The 20,257-nt window shown below is 43.4% G+C and overlaps 2 protein-coding genes across 3 annotated transcripts in view; both read left to right on the plus strand.

The window, feature by feature from the left end:
- LOC132766091 (uncharacterized) overlaps window positions 1-3,688 on the plus strand; it is a 28,250-nt gene extending 24,562 nt beyond the window's left edge. The window contains exons 10-12 of the mRNA XM_060760446.2: window positions 371-447; window positions 635-755; window positions 2,151-3,688. Of these exons, the coding sequence (XP_060616429.2) occupies window positions 371-447; window positions 635-755; window positions 2,151-3,097 (1,145 nt within the window). The 3' untranslated portion in view covers window positions 3,098-3,688. The remainder of the gene's footprint in view (window positions 1-370; window positions 448-634; window positions 756-2,150) is intronic.
- A 3,379-nt stretch (window positions 3,689-7,067) lies between these two features.
- LOC132766050 (zinc finger protein 25-like) lies at window positions 7,068-19,356 on the plus strand. 2 transcript variants are annotated; one of them, XM_060760382.2, is made up of 6 exons: window positions 7,068-7,152; window positions 10,948-11,405; window positions 11,592-11,685; window positions 13,698-13,777; window positions 13,912-14,032; window positions 14,949-19,356. In XM_060760382.2, exons 2-6 carry the CDS (start codon window positions 10,992-10,994, stop codon window positions 16,268-16,270), a joined length of 2,031 nt encoding a protein of 676 aa, XP_060616365.2. In that variant the 5' UTR covers window positions 7,068-7,152; window positions 10,948-10,991; the 3' UTR covers window positions 16,271-19,356. The 2 variants fall into 2 exon arrangements, with proteins under 2 accessions (XP_060616365.2, XP_067321373.1); XM_067465272.1 differs by having other exon boundaries at window positions 7,074-7,152; window positions 10,920-11,405.
- The last annotated feature ends 901 nt before the right edge of the window (window positions 19,357-20,257 follow it).

The following is a 20,257-nucleotide window of genomic DNA, read 5'->3' on the forward strand; positions in this document are numbered from 1 at the left end:
ATTATAGCATTTCCATACACAGCCAAACATTCAATGCCTTTACAATCATATACAAAGAGACACACAAACAAAGGCAATCTATCCCACTATATATTACATTGAGGGCCTTGTGAGTGGAGAGACAACAGAGGAAGGGCTCAAAGAAGTCAATAACAAAACATACTGGGGTTCTGTTCTTTTTCTTTGAGCTGAGTCTTTCTGTTATGGCTTGCATATATTTCTAAGGATATTGGTTCCCCACCAAACAAGAGGCTGTTCTAAGTCCCACATCTCTCCTACATGTATTTGTCTTGGTTCTGTCTTGTGTTTGGGAGGATATGGAAAGACTTCCGTTCATAACTTGCCTTTCTCCTTTCTGTGTCCCTCACAGGAGAAGGGACAAGGATGCAACCCACATTTACAAATCCATCTCTTGATTATGATTCAGCTTCAGTGGAGCTGGATCAGGTGAGGGGAAGGGTCCCTGGAGGGCTGGTTATCCCTGACGCTTTTCCTGGGCACGGAGGAGGAATCTCCCTCTCAATTGAAGATGACCCACTCTGAAGGTCTTGTTTAAAGGTTAAAATCCAATGAGGCTACTCCAGGCCTTTATATTAGGACACTTCCAGCTCATGAATCCATTGTTTCTCTTCAGGTAGCCTTTGAGGACATACCTGTGGATTTCACAGAGGAGGAGTGGGCTCTGCTGGACGCGGGCCAAAGGGCCCTTCACGGGGAAGTCATGGAAGAGACTTTCAAGCTCCTGTTTTCTCTGGGTAATTCCTCAAATATGTGCCTCCCCAATTATAATATAATATATTATTATTATTATTATTATTATTATTATTATTATATTGTATTATTAGTAGTATTACATTGTATTACATTATAATGTTACAAATATTATATGTATAACCAATATAGTATATTATTAGCATAGCACAGGAGACAAGGTGGAACTGTCTTCCTGGCCCCCTTTCTCTTCACTCTGGCCCAGAGCAGCAGTTGGTGTTGGGGGGAGGGGGGTCCCAACCGATGCAGTCTATCCAATGCAGTTTTCTGAATCAGCACCCCAAATAACCAACCGAATCTAAAGTTGACCAAAAACCGATTCGTAACCCTTTTGGTACTAATATTGGAGAGTGGTCCCTGGTAAAAATAAAGGTTGGGAACCGCTGCCTTACAGTATAAAAAGAAAGACCCCAAGGGAGAAAAAGGGGATCCGGTGGAGAAGAAGGGGAAACCAGCTTAAGCCACCACCGGTTCTTCGGGCTATGAAATCTTGTAACTTACTTCTGTAACTTACTTGCTGCTCTGGCCAGAGTGAAGAGAGAGGGAGGCAGAAGACTGTTCCATCTTGTCTCCTGTGCTTTACTAATAATATAATGTAATATAATATATTGAATATACATATAATATTTATAATATTATGTAATACAATATAATACTAATACTAATAATACAGTATTATAATTATATATTTTATATTACATGTAATATTACTAATAATATTACAATATAATGGTATAGTACAATATAGTAATATATAATACTGATATTGTACTATGCTAATAATTTAATATATTGTCTATGTATCTATGTATGTATATATATATATATCTCTTGTAAGACGCTCTGAGTCCCCTTCGGGGTGAGAAGGGCGGCATATAAATGTTGTAAATAAAATAAATAAATAATAAATAACTATTGTCTGTGGAAATATAATATTTATAATATTATGTAATACAATATAATACTACTAATAATAATACAATATTATAATTATATATTTTATATTACATGTAATATTACTAATAATATTACAATATAATAGTATAGTACAATATAGTAATATATAATACTGATATTGTACTATGCCAATAATTTAATATATTGTCTATGTATCTATGTATGTATATATATCTCTCTCTTGTAAGCCGTTCTGAGTCCCCTTCGGGGTGAGAAGGGTGGCATATAAATTCTGTAAATAAAATAAATAAATAATAAATAACTATTGTCTGTGGAAAAAGTTGAAGGAGGGGCTCAGTAGACCTCTTCCCTCTACAGAAGAGCCATGGAAAGAATCAGGCGTGCTCACCCAAATGGGTGGCAACTGAGGCCAGGCTCCATTCCCCTCTGAGGTTCTGACCAGCTCTATCTCTGTGTTCTAGGTGCTGATGGGCAACTGGAGGAGAAGGAAGAGGGACCAAGCAGGAGCCTGTTCAAAAGAGGCAAATGGAAAGAAATTGGACCAAAAGGAATAATACTTGATGCTGATGGGAAAGGGAAGAAGGAAGTATCAGCTTCTGAGAGTGGGGTGGTCCCTGGAATCACAATCCCAGAAATAGCCCAGAGAGAAATGGAAGTAAATATATCTGTTTGTAGGAGGAGCTTCAGTTGTAGACCAAATTTTGATTCTCATATGAGTATTCACACAGAAGGAGTGTATTCTAAAATCAACGAGTGGGAAAAGATCAGCAGAGTTAGCAAAGACCAGTTTTCCCATCCAGCAAATCAGAAAAGCCACAAGCCATTTAAATGTTCAGATTGTGGAAAGAGCTTCACTGGAAAGAGGCAGCTGACTTGTCATCAAGCAACTCACACAGGAGAGACACCTTTTCAGTGCTCGGAGTGTGGAAAGGCCTTCTCTCAAAAACTTCGCCTCACTTTTCATCAAAGAATTCACTCTGTAGATACACAGTTGAAATGCCTGGAGTGTGGAAAGAGCTTCAGTCAGAAAACAGATCTCATTCGCCACCAAAGAGTTCACACAGGAGAGAAGCCATTTACTTGCATGGAGTGCGGGAGAAGCTTCAGTCAAAAGACAGACCTCTCCAGTCATCAAAGACTTCACACTGGAGAGAAACCATTTCAGTGTTTGGAGTGCGGAAGGAACTTTACTCGGAAGACAAACCTAACGCGCCATCAAAGAGTTCACACAGAAGAAAAGCCCTTTCAGTGTTTGGAGTGCGGAAGGAGCTTCAGGCAGAAGATCAATCTCACCAATCATCAAAGAGTTCACTCGGGAGAGAAAACCTTTACCTGCTTAGAGTGCGGAAAGAGCTTTCGTCGGAAGTCACATCTGATTTGCCACCAAGGAACTCATACAACAAAGTAGCCGCTCAAATCACAACAGAGCTGAGGTGTTTCTATCACCAGATTTTGGGTTGCTTTGGTGCCCCTGAGTTCTGCTGATCATTGTCAAGGCTGCCATTTTGGGAGACTGGATAATGGAGACTGGAAGAGACATTGCATCTGCCATTTGGGGCAAATGGAATGTCATTCCAGTCTGCATTGGAGACACTGGGAAGGGAGGGCTATTGCAGTTCTTGGTGATAGAGCACTTGATACAGCATTTTACAGTCCTATTTTGGCAGTAGAACAGCAAGGCAGAATAACTCTTAGAGGTTACTTAGTGTCCCATTGGTTCATTGGTCCTACTAAGAATCGGATGCGTCCTGAGGATCACATGGTTGTCTTTACAACTAGTCAGGAGACATATGAACATACTAATGTGCACTTGCTGTATAGATCTTCACATCGAGATTCATACCATAGTGTTGGTTCATTTTCTGTTTCTTTTCCTTCTATATATTTCTCCCCTTTGGAAGAGATAAAGCGGGGTATAAATAAATATAATCATAATATTTAATCTGGATATTTTGCTCTAATGTTGATGTCATTAAAAGTTGAAATATATTTTTGTAAACATACTTTCTTTCAATATTTTTGAAATCGTTGACTAGTTTGCCCTCAAAGTCTTAATCCTTCAAAATCACTAGTGTTCATGTGCCAGCTGTAGCTCCCCTTACTACACCATTCCATTTTCACCTGGAATTATTTTGTTGTTGGTTTCCTTTCTCTCACCCTCCCTTCAAAGAGAATCGTTAGTTCAATATTAGATCGGTCATTCATAGAAATATAGAATCATTGAGTTGGAAGAGACCTCATGTGCCATCCAGTCCAACATGCCCCCCTCCCACCACCAAGAAGCAGAAAAATCATATTCAAAGCACCCCCGACAGATGGTCATCCAGCCTCTGTTTAAAAGCCTCCAAAGAAGGAGCCTCCATCACACTTCAGGGCAGAGAGTTCCACTGCTGAACAGCTCTCACAGTCAGGAAGTTCTTCTTAATATTCAGATGGAATCTCCTTTCTTGTTGTTTGAAGCCATTGTTCCATTGCGTCCTAGTCTCCAGGGCAGCAGAAAATAAGCTTGCTCCCTCCTCCCTATGACATCCTCTCACATATTTATACATGGCTCTCTTCATGACTCCTCTCAGCCTTCTCTTCTGATGGCTAAACATGCCCAGCTCTTTTAGCTGCTCCTCATAGGGCTTGTTCTCCAGACCCTTGATCATTCTGATCGCCCTCTGGATTCAAATTTGGTTATAATTATTATTGTTCAAGTTTGTTAGTAGATTGACATTTACTCGCCCCTTTTCTCTCCTCTCCCCTCTTCCTCTCTTTAGGGGTAGCCTTCTTCCCCCTGCAGATGGATACTCACAGATTAGTTACTCACAGTTTCATGTGTGGATTTCTCCTCTCCTTTTTAATATTGAAAATGCACGCTGGTTAATCATTGCTCATTGCTCCTTGGAGCACCGGAGCATGTTGCTGCGACCCGCTTTCCTCTGTGGGCACCCTGCCCACATCCTTTTGAGTCACTCGAGAGGAATATCCGCTTTCGGACCATCGGTAAGGTGCCCTGCTTGTTTTGCAGTTTCCCCAGCTTCAGTCCACAGAGGAGAGGGAGCCAAAGCTCTACCCAGTCGCTTTGCAACACTCCCACCTTTCAGTACCCTCAGTGTTGCATCAATCGCCATTGTACCACCGGAAGTCCATCTCCTTTTTGCAAAGGTTTTCTTAAGATTTGCTCAGAAGGGGTTTGCTTTCTCCTTCTCTGAGGCTGAGAGAGAGCCTTGCCCAAGGTCACCCAGTGGATTTCCACAGCTGAGAAGAGGTTCAAGCTCCGATCTCTTGAGCCATCCCACATTTAAAGCACTGCCCTATGCTATTATATTTTAAAACTGGTTGTTAACAATTTAACATCTGTTGTCGAAGGCTTTCATGGCTGGAATCACTGGGTTGCTATGAGTTTTCTGGGCTGTATGGCCATGTTCCTGGAGCATTCTCTCCTGACGTTTCACCTACATCTATGGCAGGTACCCTCAGAGGTTGTGAGGATCTCACAACCTCTGACGATGCCTGCCATAGATGTAGGTGAAACAGCAGGAGAGAATGCTTCAGGAACACGACCATACTGTCCGGAAAACTAACAGCAACCCAATTTATTTATTTATCGTATCAGGAGCAAACCAAGGGTACAATTGTGATGTATTTAAGAAAATACAAAGTTTAAAAACTGGGCATTCTATTAAATGTCATTTGACCCGTAGCTGGCCACTTGGAGTGCATCTGGTGTTGCCGCAAGAAGGTCCTCCATTGTGCACGTGGCAGGGCTCAGGTTGCATTGTAGGACGTAGTCAGTGGTTTGCTCTTTTCCACACTCGCATGACATGGACTCCGCTTTGTGGCCCCATTTCTTAAGGTTGGCTCTGCATCTTGTGGTGCCAGAGTGCAGTCTGTTCAGCGCCTTCCAAGTCGTCCAGTCTTCTGTGTGCCCAGGGGAGAGTCTCTCATTTGGTATCAGCCATGGCTTGAGATTCCCAGTTTTAGCCTGCCACTTTTGGACTCTTGCTTGCTGAGGTGTTCTCTGTAGATCTTAGAAAACTAATTCTTGATTGAAGGCGTTGACATGCTGGCTAATATCCAAACAGGGGATGGGTTTTAGCCTGCCACTTTCGGACTCTTGCTTGCTGAGGTGTTCTCTGTAGATCTTAGAAAACTATTTCTTGATTGAAGGCGTTGGTGTGCTGGCTAATATCCGAACGGGATGGGTTTTAGCCTGCCACTTTTGGACTCTTGCTTGCTGAAGTATTCTCTGTAGATCTTAGAAAACTATATCTTGATTGAAGGTGTTGGCGTGCTGGCTAATGTCCGAACAGGGGATGGGTTTTAGCCTGCCGCTTTTGGACTCTTGCTTGCAGAGGTGTTCTCTGTAGATATTAGAAAACTATTTGATTGAAGGTGTTGACATGCTGGCTAATATCCGAACAGGGGATGGGTTTTAGCCTGCCACTTTTGGACTCTTGCTTGCAGAGGTGTTCTCTGTAGATATTAGAAATCTATTTCTTGATTGAAGGCATTGGCGTGCTGGCTAATGTCCGAACAGGGGATGGGTTTTAGCCTGCCACTTTTGGACTCTTGCTTGCAGAGGTGTTCTCTGTAGATATTAGAAAACTATTTCTTGATTGAAGGCGTTGGTGTGCTGGCTAATATCCGAACAGGGAATGGGTTTTAGCCTGCCACTTTTGGACTCTTGCTTGCAGAGGTGTTCTCTGTAGATATTAGAAAACTATTTCTTGATTGAAGGCGTTGGCGTGCTGGCTAGTGTCCGAACAGAGGATGGGTTTTAGCCTGCCACTTTTGGACTCTTCCTTGCTTAGGTATTCCCTGTAGATCTTATAAAACTTTCTTGATTGAAGGTGTTGGCGTGCTGGCTAATATCCGAACAGGGGATGGGTTTTAGCCTGCCACTTTCAGACTCTTGCTTGCTGAGGTGTTCTCTGTAGATCTTAGAAAACTATTTCTTGATTGAAGGCGTTGGTGTGCTGGCTAATATCCGAACGGGATGGGTTTTAGCCTGCCACTTTTGGACTCTTGCTTGCTGAGGTGTTCTCTGTAGCTCTTAGAAAACTATTTCTTGATTGAAGGCTTGTGCAAACTTGGGCCCTCCAGGGGTTTTGGACTCCAACTCCCACCATTCCATCTGTCAGGAATGGTGGGAGTTGAAGTCCAAAACCCCTAGTTGGCCTAAGCCTGGTGTAGGCCCTTCTAGGTTTGGTAAAGCCAATAATTCTGGCTTCAGGAATGTGGGAGGCGAAGGGAAAACCCTGGCTTGCTCACTAGAAGAGAGGAATGCAAGGAAGGGGCGGGGCCAAGCAGAGGCGGAAGTGTGAACCTGCCTTCTTCCGGTAAAGAGGTCCCGCCTTCCTGCTGGGTGTCACTCTGGGCCTTGGCCCCGCCCCTTCCGGCTAGGAGGTGGCGGAAGTGATATCATCCTTCCTAGTAGCAATGTGGCAAGACTTCCGGCGGGGCTGCCAGGCGGAGGTGAGTTAGGCCTTCCTTTCTTTTTCGAGCTGGGGAGACCCTGATACATTGATGCAGGCCTGGGCCTTCCCTCCCTCCAGGGGTTTTGGACTTCAACTCCCACAATTCCTAACAGAAGGTAGGCTGTTAGGAATTGTGGGAGTTGAAGTCCAAAACCCCTGGAGGGAGGGAGGGCCCATGTGGGCCCAGGCCTGCTCTACACCCATAAAGGTTTACAAGGCATGCTTATCAGATTTCCAGATGACACCAAACCAGGAGGGAGAGCTAATACTCTAGAAGGCAGGATCAGAATGCAAAAAGACCTTCACAGATGAGAGAGCTGGTTGGCCCAAACTAACAAAATGAATTTCAATAAGGACAAATGCAAGATCACAGAATCATAGAATCAAAGAGTTGGAAGAGACCTCATGGGCCATCCAGTCCAACCCCATTCTGCCAAGAAGCAGAAATATTGCATTCAAATCACCCCTAACAGATGGCCATCCAGCCTCTGTTTAAAAGCTTCCAAAGAAGGAGCCTCCACCACACTCCGGGGCAGAGAGTTCCACTGCTGAACGGCTCTCATAGTCAGGAAGTTCTTCCTCATTCATGTTCAGATGGAATCTCCTCTCTTGCAGTTTGATGCCATTGTTCCACATCCTAGTCTCCAAGGAAGCAGAAAACAAGCTTGCTCCCTCCTCCCTGTGACTTCCCCTCACGTATTTATACATGGCTATCATATCTCCTCTCAGCCTTCTCTTCTTCAGGCTAAAGAAGACAGGATCAGAATGCAAAAAGACCATCACATATGAGAGAGCTGGTTGGCCCAAACTAACAAAATGAATATCAATAAGGACAAATGCAAGATACTACACTCAGACAGGAAAAAATGAAATGCAAAGATACTTGGTGGGTGATGCCCGACTCAACAACAGTCCATGTGAGAAAAAGATCTTGGACAAGTTGAACATGAGCCAACAGTATGATGCAGCAGCTCAAAAGGGTCTGGAGAACAAGCCCTATGAGGAGCGGCTTAAGGAGCTGGGCATGTTTAGCCTGAAGAAGAGAAGGCTGTGAGGAGATATGTATAAATATGTGAGAGGAAGCCACAGGGAGGAGGGAGCAAGCTTGTTTTCTGCTTCACCGGAGACTAGGACGCAATGGAGCAATGGCTTCAAACTACAAAAGAGGAGATTCCATCTGAACATGAGGAAGAACTTCCTGACTGTGAGAGCCGTTCAGCAGTGGAACTCTCTGCCCTGGAGTGTGGTGGAGGCTCCTTTGGAAGCTTTTAAACAGAGGCCGGATGGCCATCTGTCAGGGGTGATTTGAATGCAACTCTTCCAACTCTTTGATTCTATGATTCTAAGTGTGATCCTGCTTTTGGCTGATGAAATAGGATTGTTGTTGTTGTTGTGTGCTTTCAGGTACTTTCAGACAGTTTGACCCTGAGCTACAAACTTATTAGTATTTCATAGATTCATAGAATCATAGAATCAAAGAGTAGGAAGAGACCTCATGGGCCATCCAGTCCAACCCCCTGCCAAGAAGCAGGAATATTGCATTCAAATCACCCCTGACAGATGGCCATCCAGCCTCTGTTTAAAAGCTTCCAAAGGGGGAGCCTCCAACACACTCAGGGCAGAGAGCTGCACTGCTGAACGGCTCTCACAGTCAGGAAGTTCTTCCTCGTGTTCAGATGGAAAGTGTGGGCCTGCTTTTGGCTGATGAGATAGGATTGTTGTTGTTGTGTGCTTCAAAGTCATTTCAGACTTAGGTTGACCCTGAGCGAGGGCCGGGTAAATAACCTTGGAGGGCTGTATCTGGCCCCTGGGCCTTAGTTTGAGGACCCCTGGTCTAGAGGGAAGCCTCTCTCTTCTGCTCTGGTTAGATCTCTACCTGGAATACTATGTTCAATTCTGGGCACCACAGTTTAAAAGAGATATTGACAAGTTGGAAAGGTGTCCAGAGTACAGGGTGAGTAAAATGATCAAAGGTCTGGAGACCATGAATCCCTCTGAGGAGCATTCATAAAGAACTGGGTCTGTTTAGCCTGCAGAAAAGAAGTTTGAGAGGAGACATGGTAGCCATGTATAAATATGGCTGCCATAAGGAAGAGGGAGCAGGCTTGTTTTCTGCTTTCCTGGCGACTGATCTGGCCACGTTGGTCCATGCTCTTGTTACATCCCAAGTAGATTATTGCAACACACTCTACATGGGTTTGCCTTTGAAGACTGTTCAGAAACTCCAGCTAGTCCAAAGGTCAGCAGCCAGATTACTCACTGGAGTGATATACAGGGAGCATACCACCCCCCTGTTATGTTAGCTCCACTGGTTGCCAGTCCATTTCCGAGCACAATTCAAAGTGCTGGTCTTGACCTATAAAGCCCTATACGGTTTTGGCCCAGCTTACGTGTCCGAACATATCTCCCTCTATGATCCACCTCGGAGTTTACGATCCTGCCACCTCGCAAGTGTGATTGGCGGGGATTTGTTTATTTATTTACTTTATTTGTATACCGCACTATCTCAGCCCGTAGGCGACTCAGTATTGTGAGAAGTAGGGATGACAGACAGGGCCTTCTCAGTGGTGGCCTCCTGTCTATGGAACACACTCCTCAGTGAAATCAGGGTGACTCCCTTTCTCCCTTTCTCCCTCTCTCTTCTCCTTTCAAAAAAAGCTCAAATCATGGCTTTGGGACCAAGCATTAGGGCAACTGACCGAACAGTAATTGCAGAGGCTTATGAGAACTGACAATGGAAAGACCTCGGACAGGAACTCTGGACCCTGATTTGGATTTGGACTTGGTTCTGTTTTAATATTTTAATGTTTATTTATAATATAGTTGTTTATCTAATGTTCTTTTGTTTTGTACTGTGATTGTTGGTTGCTGTTGGCATCTAATGGTTGGCAGATGTAAGCTGCCCTGAGTCCCCTGAGAAGGGGGTTGGATGTTTGAAATAAATAAATAAATAAGACCCAGATTCAAATTACAGGAGAGGAGATTCCACCAATACATTCGGAAAAACGTCCAACTATAACAGTTGTTCAGCAGTGGAATTCTCTGCCTCTGAGTGTGGTGGAGGCTCTTTCCTTGGAGACTGCAAACCAGTGGTTCCCAACCTTTTTTTGACCAGGGACCTCTTTGACCAGGGACCACTCTCCAACATTATTACCAAATTGGCTACAAAACAGTTTTTGGTCAACTTTAGATTCAGTTTGGTTATTTGAGGTGGAGATTCAGAAAATTGCATTGGATAGACCACATCAGCTCTACTTTCCAATATAGAACCTACGCCATCCAGTAGTCGCCACCTGCTCACCCAGAGAAAACCATATTTAATAATCTAGAGCTCATTGGTAGCAGTGATATATCGTGGGTAGTCAGTCTCTCCACAGCTGACATCCCCATTGCCTCAGCACTATAAGAGGGTTTCGTGAGACCAATTGCTCTCGTTGCAGCGTGGTTTCAATGCAAAGGTGTAGTAATAGTAAGGCCGTGGACCATATTTTTGTTCTTGTAGACCATTGGTAGTCCACAGACCACTGGTTGGGAACCACTGCTTTAAACAGAGGCTGTCAGAGGTACTTTGATTATGGTTTTTCTGTGTGGATGGGGGTTGGATGAGATGGCCCATGTGGTTTCTTCCAACTTTATGATTTCCGTATGGCTGAGACTGTGGTAAAATAGTCTCTTGATTATTTCCATTTGATTGCAGCAACAAAGGCACTCTGTGTATCTCCTTTACCAAACATCTTGCTTGCTCCGCCCCCCCCCCTCCCCCAGTAATCTTCCCTAAGTGTTTGCCTTGCAGGAGCATCAGGCAATAATGAAGCATCTTGGAACCCACCTCTGAAGATGGGAAGGCGACATTATGTTGGGCCCAGCCGGGGTAAAGGCCCTCTTCCTATTCAGATTAAGCGTAAGAGAACCTTCAGAGGGAAAACCGCACAGAAGATCCTGGGAAAGGATGTGCTCCAATTGGAAAGATCACGGAAATGCTTCAGGCAGTTCTGCTACAAGGAGGCAGAAGGACCCAGGAGGGTTTGCAGCCAGCTCCACCAGCTCTGCTCCCAGTGGCTGAAGCCAGAGAAGCACACCAAGGCGGAGATGCTGGACCTGGTAGTCCTGGAGCAGTTCCTGGCTGTCCTCCCTCCGGATATGGAGCGCTGGGTGAGGGAGTGTGGGGCAGAGACCAGTTGCCAGGCAGTGGCTTTGGCTGAAGGCTTCCTCCTGAGCGAAGCAGATGAAGAAAAGGAGAATGAGGAGCAGGTGAGCGTGTTTCATCCTCGTCATTTTAAAAAAAGTAGATCAGATTTATTTTGAAGTCTTTTTTTAAAAGTCTTTTTTGTTTCCCCAAATTTAGTAAAACTCATACACGTGAATAGTTCATTTTGACACTGCTCTCTTATTACTTCCTTTTTTAAATGTGTTCTTTCCTGTTTCTTTTTGGTGCAGGATGTACTTGTGGAAGATACGGCCAATACCACAGAGAAATCTTCTGAGACCAATTCAGTCAAGCCAGAGAGAGACAGAGTCACCACCTCAGTGGGTAAGAATGAAAAGGGCTCTGTGTAATGTTTTTAAATGATTAATCTATTTTAATTTTGTATTATCAAAGGCTTTCATGGCTGGAATCACTGGGTTGTTGTAGGTTTTTTCGGGCTATATGTCCATGTTATAGAGGCATTTTCTCCTGACGTTTCGCCTGCATCTATGGCAAGCATCCTCTGGCAACCTCTGAGGATGCCTGCCATAGATGCAGGTGAAACTTCAGGAGAAAATGCCTTTAGAACATGGACATATAGCCCGAAAAAACCTACAACAACCCAGTATTTAAATTTAAAAATTTTTTGAATTGCATATGTTTTAATTGAATAATTGCCTCTATGTAAGCCCCCTTTGGAGTAAATAAATTCTTAGCTCCATCTCTCAAATTGAGCACAAAATGTGTGGGATCTTGGTAGCTGCGCTGTTAAGCAGGTATTCATATCCGACACTTTGGACCTGCCATTATATCAGGGAGGAAAGCTGAATGGAAGGGTTGCTTTAGAGAGATGGTACCCTTGTCAGAAATATTAAAATTAACTAGATATTTGTAATTACAAAAATGTGAGTCAAGCACTGAAAGGGTTAAGTGGATGCAATGACTCAGCAAAGTAGCAGTTCAATATAAGCAGGCGTGCCTGTTGCTTAGTAATGTCTCAGTCTGAGAGAATTCTCAGTGAGAGAGAAGCCTCTGTGTGTGAGAGAACACATCAGTGGGAGAAAAGGCCTCAGTGGTAGTAGAAGAATAGACTTTAGTGTTATTAGGCAACATAGTGTGAGGAAGGCCTCGTGTGTGAAGATCCAGTGTGAGGATTGAACTTTATTTGTGTTATGGAAACATTGTTTTTTTAAATAGTGTTAAAGTCAATGGGCCAAAACTAGTGTTGTTCTGAAATGTGTGAGATAAACCCCAGTGTGAAGGCTGCTGCATGTAAAGCTACTATGTATTTGTTTATTTGTGTTACGGAAGCATTGTTTTTTGTAAATAATGCAACCATATTATTTTGCTATAAAGAAAAACCTCCTATGGAAGAGATAACATTAGTCTGTGTGTTTTTGTTCTTTTTGTCACTTTGTGCTACTGGTGTTGGGTCACGCTGCTGCTAATAAGTTACTCTGATGTGCATTTATGGGAAGGGTCTTTTGTTAATAATAACCAAACATTCTGGGGCCACTGGGTTGCTGTGAGTTTTCCAGGCTGTAGAGGCATGTTCCAGAAGCACTCTTTCCTGACATTTTGCCCGCATCTATGTCAGGCATCTTCAGAGGTTGTGTGGTCTGTTGGAAACTAGGCAAGTGGGGTTTATATATCTGTGGAAGATCCAGGGTGGGAAAAAGAACTCTTGTCTGTTTGCGGCAGGTATGAATGTTGTAATTGGCCACCTTGATTAGCATTGAATAACCTTTCAGCTTCAAAGTTTAGCTTCTTACTGCCTGGGGGAATCATTTGATGGGAGGTGTTAGCTGGCCCTGATTGTTTCGTGTCTGGAATTCCCCTGTTTTCTGAGTGTTGCTCTTTATTTACTGTCCTGATTTTTAGAATTTTTCAATGTTGGTAGCCAGATTTTGTTCATCTTCATTGTTTCCTCCTTTCTGTTGAATTTGTCCACATGCTTTTTGTGGATTTCACTGGCTTCTCTGTGTAGCCTGAAATGGTGGTTGTTGGAGTGGTCCAGCATTTCTGTGATCTCAGATAATATGCTGTGTCCAGGTTGGTTCATCAGGTGCTCTGCTATGGCTGACTTATTTGGTTGAGTTAGTCTGCAGTGCCTTTCATGTTCCTTGATTCGTGTCTGGGCAATGCTGCTGCGTTTGATGCCATGTAGTTTTTCTTGAGCCATATATATTTCTATATATTTGGTACCTAGATCAAACTTGGAGCTGTACTGAACCCCATATTTACCCCATGTGCTGATTGCCTTGGTTTTGTGTTGTGTTTGGTGGCCATGGGCAGACTAGTTAGAAATATGGAGGATGTTTCACTATTTCCCCTTTCTCCTGTTGTGTTTCTTACAGAAGGAAGAACAAGGTTGCAGTCGACACGTGTTAACCCATCTCCTGATTTGGATGCTCCTCATGACACTTCAGCGGGTCAGGTAAGGGGAAGGATCCCTGGAGCTCTCGCTATCCCTGGCCTCCCTGGAGCAATCTGGTCAGGCTGCTCCAAGCGACATTTAATTTTCTGTTGGGCTTGACTATTTCCATTCATGAATGTTACGTCTTTCTTTAGATGGACTGTGAAGAGTTGGATGTGGATTTCACGGAGGAGGAGTTGCCACTGCTGGACCCTGACCAAAAAGAGCTTCACAGGGAAGCAATGGAAGAGAATTTCAGGCTTGTGGTTTCTCTGGGTAATTCTATTTCTTCCTTTGTGATTCATCAAAAATGCCCCCCTCCCCAGCAGTATTCACGAATACTTAATTGAATGTTCAGTATTTCAAAACATGGAGCTCTTCTTTTTGGTCGGTTTTACTTTGGCTGGTTTTGTAGCCTCTTCACAGCCTTTTGTCAAGGTTAGAGTGGATGTCAAGTTCACATATGGGGGAAGGCTGGGCATAGTGAGCTAGTGAGCTTATATAGAGAACTGATTCTGAATGACCTAGAATGCCGAATCATAGGATATCATCATCATCATCGGAGCCCCGGTGGTGCAATGGGTTAAACCCTTGTGCCGGCAGGACTGCTGACCAATAGGTCAGTGGTTGGGATCCAAGGAGCGGGGTGAGCTCCTGTCTGTCAACTCCAGCTTTCCATGTGGGGACATGAGAGAAGCCGCCCACAGGATGATAACACATTCAGGCATCCCCTGTGCAACATCCTCTGGAGTCCTTGTGACAACAAGTTAAACATGAGCCAACAATGTGATGCGGCAGCAAAAAAAAAAAAAGCCAATAGGATTTTGGCCTGCATCAGTAGGAGTCTAGTGTCCAGATCTACCTCTGAGGATGCTTGCCATAGATGCAGGTGAAACGTCAGGAGAGAATGCCTCTAGAACATGGCCATATAGCCCGAAAAAGCCTACAACAACCCAGTGATTCCTTCAACAATATGTTGTGAGCTTGATTTAAACTCCAAGATCTTCTGGAATCTGACACCTATAGCATCCCAAGATATGAAAAAAAAAAAAACCCAGACAGGTCCTGCTTAGAGTATAAAAGGAAAGACTCCAAGGATGGGGTGAATGTAAACTAAGCAATTGTTCTGACCCTCTGAGGCCAGGCTCCCTTTCTTTCTGAGGGTCTGACCAGTTCTGTTTATGCTTTGCAGGTCGTGAAGAGCAATTGGAAGAGAACAGAGAGGAACCAAACAAGGAATTGTCGAAAAGCGTTGACTGTAAACAGGTGGAACTGAAAGAAAGAAGCCCTAACGCTTCTGGGAAGAAGAGGAAGAAAACACCGACTTCTGAGGGTGAGGAGGCTTGTGAAATCCCACCCTCAGAAAAAAATAAAAAAAGGAAGGCAAAGAATCGAAGTATCCATCTCCTGTGTGAAAAATGCTTCAATTGTAAACAAAATCTTGATACTCCCGAGAAAACTGACACGGGAGAAACGCCTTCAAAAGATGGGGAGTGTGGAAAGAGCACCAGAGCTAGCAAAGGCCGAGTTTCCCATCCACGAAATAAGAAGAGTCGGAAGCCATTTAAATGCTCGGATTGTGGAAAGAGCTTCACTAAGAAGAGGCAGCTGACTTGTCATCAAGCAACTCACACAAGAGAGAAACCATTTCAGTGCTTGGATTGTGGGAAGAGCTTCCCTCAGAAGCTGCTCCTCACCTTCCATCAAAGAATGCACCTGGGGGAGAAACGATACTCGTGCTTGGAGTGTGGAAAGAGCTTTCTGTGGAAGTGGAGCCTGAATACCCACCAAGAGACCCATAAAGGGAAGACATCATTTAAATGCTCAGAATGTGGGGAGATCCTCAGTTGGAAGGCACGCGCCAGTGACCATCCAACAACTCGCCGAGTGGAGAAGACCTTCAAGTGCTTGAAGTGTGGAAGGAGCTTCAGGCAGAAGTCGCACCTTACTCGTCATCAAAGAATCCATACTGGGAAGAAACCCTTTAAATGCTTGGAGTGTGGAAAGAGCTTTACTTGGAAAGTCAACCTCGCTTCCCACCAGAGAGCTCACGCGAGAGAGAAGTCTTGCAAATGCTTGGCATGTGGGAAAAACTTCAAGCAGAAGGCACGCCTCACGCGTCATCAAGTCACTCACACAAAGGAGAAACCATTTCAGTGTACGGAGTGTGGGAAGAAGTTCAGCTGGAAAACAGATCTCACGCGCCATCGGAAACTTCACAAAGGCGAGCGGCCATATAAGTGCCTGGAGTGTGGAAAGAGCTTCAATCAGAAGACGCACCTGACCTGTCATCAAAGGGTTCACACGGGGTTGAAACCGTTTCAGTGTTTGGAGTGTGGGAAGAACTTCAGTCAGAAGACACACCTCATTCGTCACGAAAGAGTCCACACAGGAGAGAGGCCATATGAATGCCCGGAGTGTGGAAAGGGCTTCACTCGGAAGGATGTCCTCACTTGTCATCAGAAAATTCACACGGGAGAAGCTACAGGAAAAGAGATTCCACCTGAACATTAGGAAGAACTTCCTACCTGTGAGAGCTATTCACCGTTGGAACTCTCTGCCCCGGAGTGTGGTGGAGGCTCCTTCTTCAGAGGCTTTTAAACAGAGGCTGGATGGCCATCTGTCAGGGGTGCTTTGAATGCAATTTTCCTGCTTCTTGGCAGAATGGGGTTGGACTGGATGGAGGTATCTTCCAACTCTAGGATTTTATGATTCTTCCAATTCTGAAAATATTTTTCTGAAACATTTTAAATGGCAGGTGACTGACATTTTTTAATTCAATCAAGTATGGTTTATGAACCAAACTTAGTTTTTTTAGAATCGAAATGCAAAGGGAGGGATTTCTGAAACTGGAAAGAGCGCCGTGAAGCAGAATCAGCATTTGTAAAGCTTGCTAATGAAGTACAGATGAAGCATTTTCTGCAGAGTCCACTGTAAATAATGATACTAATCATGGTATAATATTGCCTCCATTCAAGGCTTGAAGTGGGGTACAACACAGATAAAATATATAGATAGAATCATAAGGTCATTAAAAGACATATTCTGAAATGTGATTTGAATCGCATTTAAAGCACCCCCAACAGATTGCTAAACAGAGGCTGGATGGCCATCTGTTGGGGGTGCTTTGAATGCGATTTTTCTGCTTCTTGGCAGGGGGTTGGACTGGGTGACCCATGAGGTCTCTTCCAACTCTTTGATTCTATATGTCTACAGAAATAAGATTAAAACACCTTAAAATCCTTTATGCTAATAGAATGCAAATTCAGATTCTGAAGTTAAGATCAATTCAGTAGACCTGACAGAAGAGAGAGGTCTTTAAATGTGTTTTAAACTCTGAAATGAAATGAAACTTTATTTATAGCCTTCCCTTATCTCCCCAAAGGGACTCAGGACAGCTCACAACAAAATACACAATGGCAAACATTCAATGCCGTTCGAATACTTTCTAATACCAAGTATTAGAAGTTGGTTTATAAGTTGTATTGAGCTTATGTTATTTTATGTTTTGCTTTGATTGTCTGTTTGTATTTGGGCATTGACTGTTTGCCATTATGTTATTTTTTGTAAACCACCCTTTGGGAAGAGAGGGTGGGTTATAAATAAAGTATTATTATTATTATTATTATTATTATTATTATTAATGCCGACATTACTCTATAAGCAAATCAATAAACAAATCAAGAACAACTCAATAAATTATAACTTGATTGCTGTGAGTTTTTCGGGCTGTCTGGCCATGTTCCAGAAGCATTTTCTCCTGGCGTTTTGCCCACATCTATGGCAGGCATCCTCACAGGTTGAGAGGTCTATTGGAAACTAGGCACTTGGGGTTTTTATATCCGTGGAAAGGCCAGGGTGGGAGAAAAAACTTGTCTGCTTGAGGCAAGTGTGAATGTTGCACCTTGATTAGCATTGAATGGCCTTGCAGCTTCAAAGTCTGGCTGGTTGCTGCAACAATTTCGAACAGACCTCACAAGCTATGAGGATGCCTGCCATACATTATTATGAAATATATGTATGTGTGTGTAAATTATATATGATGAAAATTCTTAAGAGCAAGCCCAGGGTATTAGCTTGATTTTAACAGATTTTAAGGGGTTTTAAAGGAATTTTAACCATTTAGTTTAATTCTTTTGTAGTATTTCTGTTTTATGGATTTTAAATTGTAATATTTTTTAATGTTGTGAGCTGCTCTGGGTCTGGAGATTATAAAGCAAGATAATACATGGTACGTAGAAAGTAAACATAAAGGTGTTCCCCTGACATTCAGTCTAGTTGTGTCCAATTTGGGGGGGGGGGGGGGGCTCATCTCCATTTCTAACCCAAAGAGCCGGCAGAGAAGGCTGAGAGGAGACATGATAGCCATGTATAAATATGTGAGGGAAAGTCATAGGGAGGATGGAGCAGCTTGTTTTCTGCTTCCCTGGAGACTAGGATGCGGAACAATGGTTTCAAACGACAGGAAAGGAGATTCCATCTGAACATGAGGAAGAACTTCCTGACTATGAGAGCCGTTCAGCAGTGGAACTCTCTGCCCCGGAGTGTGGTGGAGGCTCCTTCTTTGGAGGCTTTTAAGCAGAGGCTGAATGGCCATCTGTTGGGGTGCTTTAAACGTGATTGTCCTGCTTCTTGGCAAGGGGTTGAACTGGATAGCCCATGAGATCTCTTCCAACTCTATGATTCTGTGAAATAGATTAGCAGTCATTCATAAGGAAAGGATAGAAGAGTAATGACTACAACCTTGCTCTTCCATTTGGGGCAAACGGAAGTGTCATTCCAGTCTCCTCTGGAAACATTGGGAAGAGGGTTATTGCAGTTCTTGGGGATAGAGCACTTGATGCAGCATTTTAGTCCTTTGTTGTCAGTAAAAACAGGGAGATGGGACAACCCTCAGGGATTAGTTAAGTCCTACCAGTCCTCCAAAGAATCAGATGCAGCTCATATAGTTCCCTTTATGACATTACTGGAAGAGAATAGACACAAACAGTGATGCTCACTTGGTGATATATAGATTTTCACATCAAGATTAATACTGTATTGTTGGTTTCTTTTTATTTTCCTTCTAATTTTTTTTTGCTGTGTAGTTAATGTAGTAGGACCGGGCTGTGACTGAGAGGTCATGAGTTCGAAGCCAGCCCGGTTCAGAGGGAGCTCCCGACAATTAATAGTCTAGCTTGCTGTTGACCTTTGCAGCCCAAAAGACAGTTGCATCTCTTAAGTAGGAAATGCAGATACCGCTTTCTGCAGGGAGGCTAATTTAACTAATTTACTACGCCATAAAGCCTTCCAGCAGCGTGCGGAAGAATGAGGAAGTACTCCATCAAAGGACTCGGTGTCACAAGTGGACGGTGAAGCAGCAGCTCCCCCTGTGGCCAGAATCGGGCATACCCTCGTGAAGCCGGAAAAGCTGGAATGTTAAATTACCTGTATCTGTCTATATATGTTGTATGTTTACATGGCATTGAATGTTTGCCATGTATATGTACATTGTAATCCGCCCTGATTCCCCTGCGGGGTGAGAAGGGTGGAATATAAATACTGCAAATAAATAAATAAATAGTTTTAAAAAATTTCAAAAATATTTTCTTTCAACATTATTGGAATTGTTGTCTTGTCATTTGCCTTCAAGTCTACATTCTTTAAAATAACTAGTGTTTGTGTACCAATTCCTTCTCTCTTTACGGCCATAGCTCCCCTCACTTCCATTTTCACTTGGGATGTATTTTCTTCTTGGTTATTTTATCATATCAGAAGTGAACCAAAAAACACAAATTTTGAACACTTGGCATTATATTAAATGTCTTTTGACCAGTATCTGGCCACTTGGAGTGCCTCTGGTGTTGCTGTGAGAAGGTCCTCCATTGTGCATGTGGCAGGGCTCAAGTTGCATTGCAATAGGTGGTCTTTGGGTTGCTCTTCTCCACACTTGCATGTTGTGGACTCCACTTTGTGGCCCCATTTCTTAAGGTTGGCTCTGCATCTCGTGGAGCCAGAGCGCAGTCTGTTCAGCGCCTTCCAAGTCACGTGCAATAAAAAGGACAACAGGCCAGCGAGGCCGAGAGGGACAAGGGACACACACATACACACACACGACGGGATAGTGGGATGCTACCACTGTATATTATATATTTCGTTGCTGTCACCAATTTTATTTTTAAGGCTTCTTTAACTGCCACCATTTATTCATCCATAGGCCACCTCCTTGCTAGAATGTTCAAGAAGACACACAAACTCTTCAGGTGAAATAAAACAAGAATATGCTGTTTATTTTGTTCCTGAACAGTAAAGATGCGTAGTGGTTTCAGTAATCTGTCAGGCTTTACTTGTAAAGAGAATAGATTTGTCTCATGAGTTTCTTAAAAACAATGTTCCACACACAGGAATACAAACAGGTTATTTTGAACCTTTTGAATCCTCTTTCCACACCAGCACTCTTAACACTATAGAGGCCTACTGTATCTCTTACCCCTTCTCCCTGAAGGCTTCAGTTACTTTCCT

The sequence above is a fragment of the Anolis sagrei genome, chromosome 2 (assembly GCF_037176765.1).
Source record: "Anolis sagrei isolate rAnoSag1 chromosome 2, rAnoSag1.mat, whole genome shotgun sequence".
Taxonomy (NCBI): Eukaryota; Metazoa; Chordata; class Lepidosauria; order Squamata; family Dactyloidae; genus Anolis; species Anolis sagrei.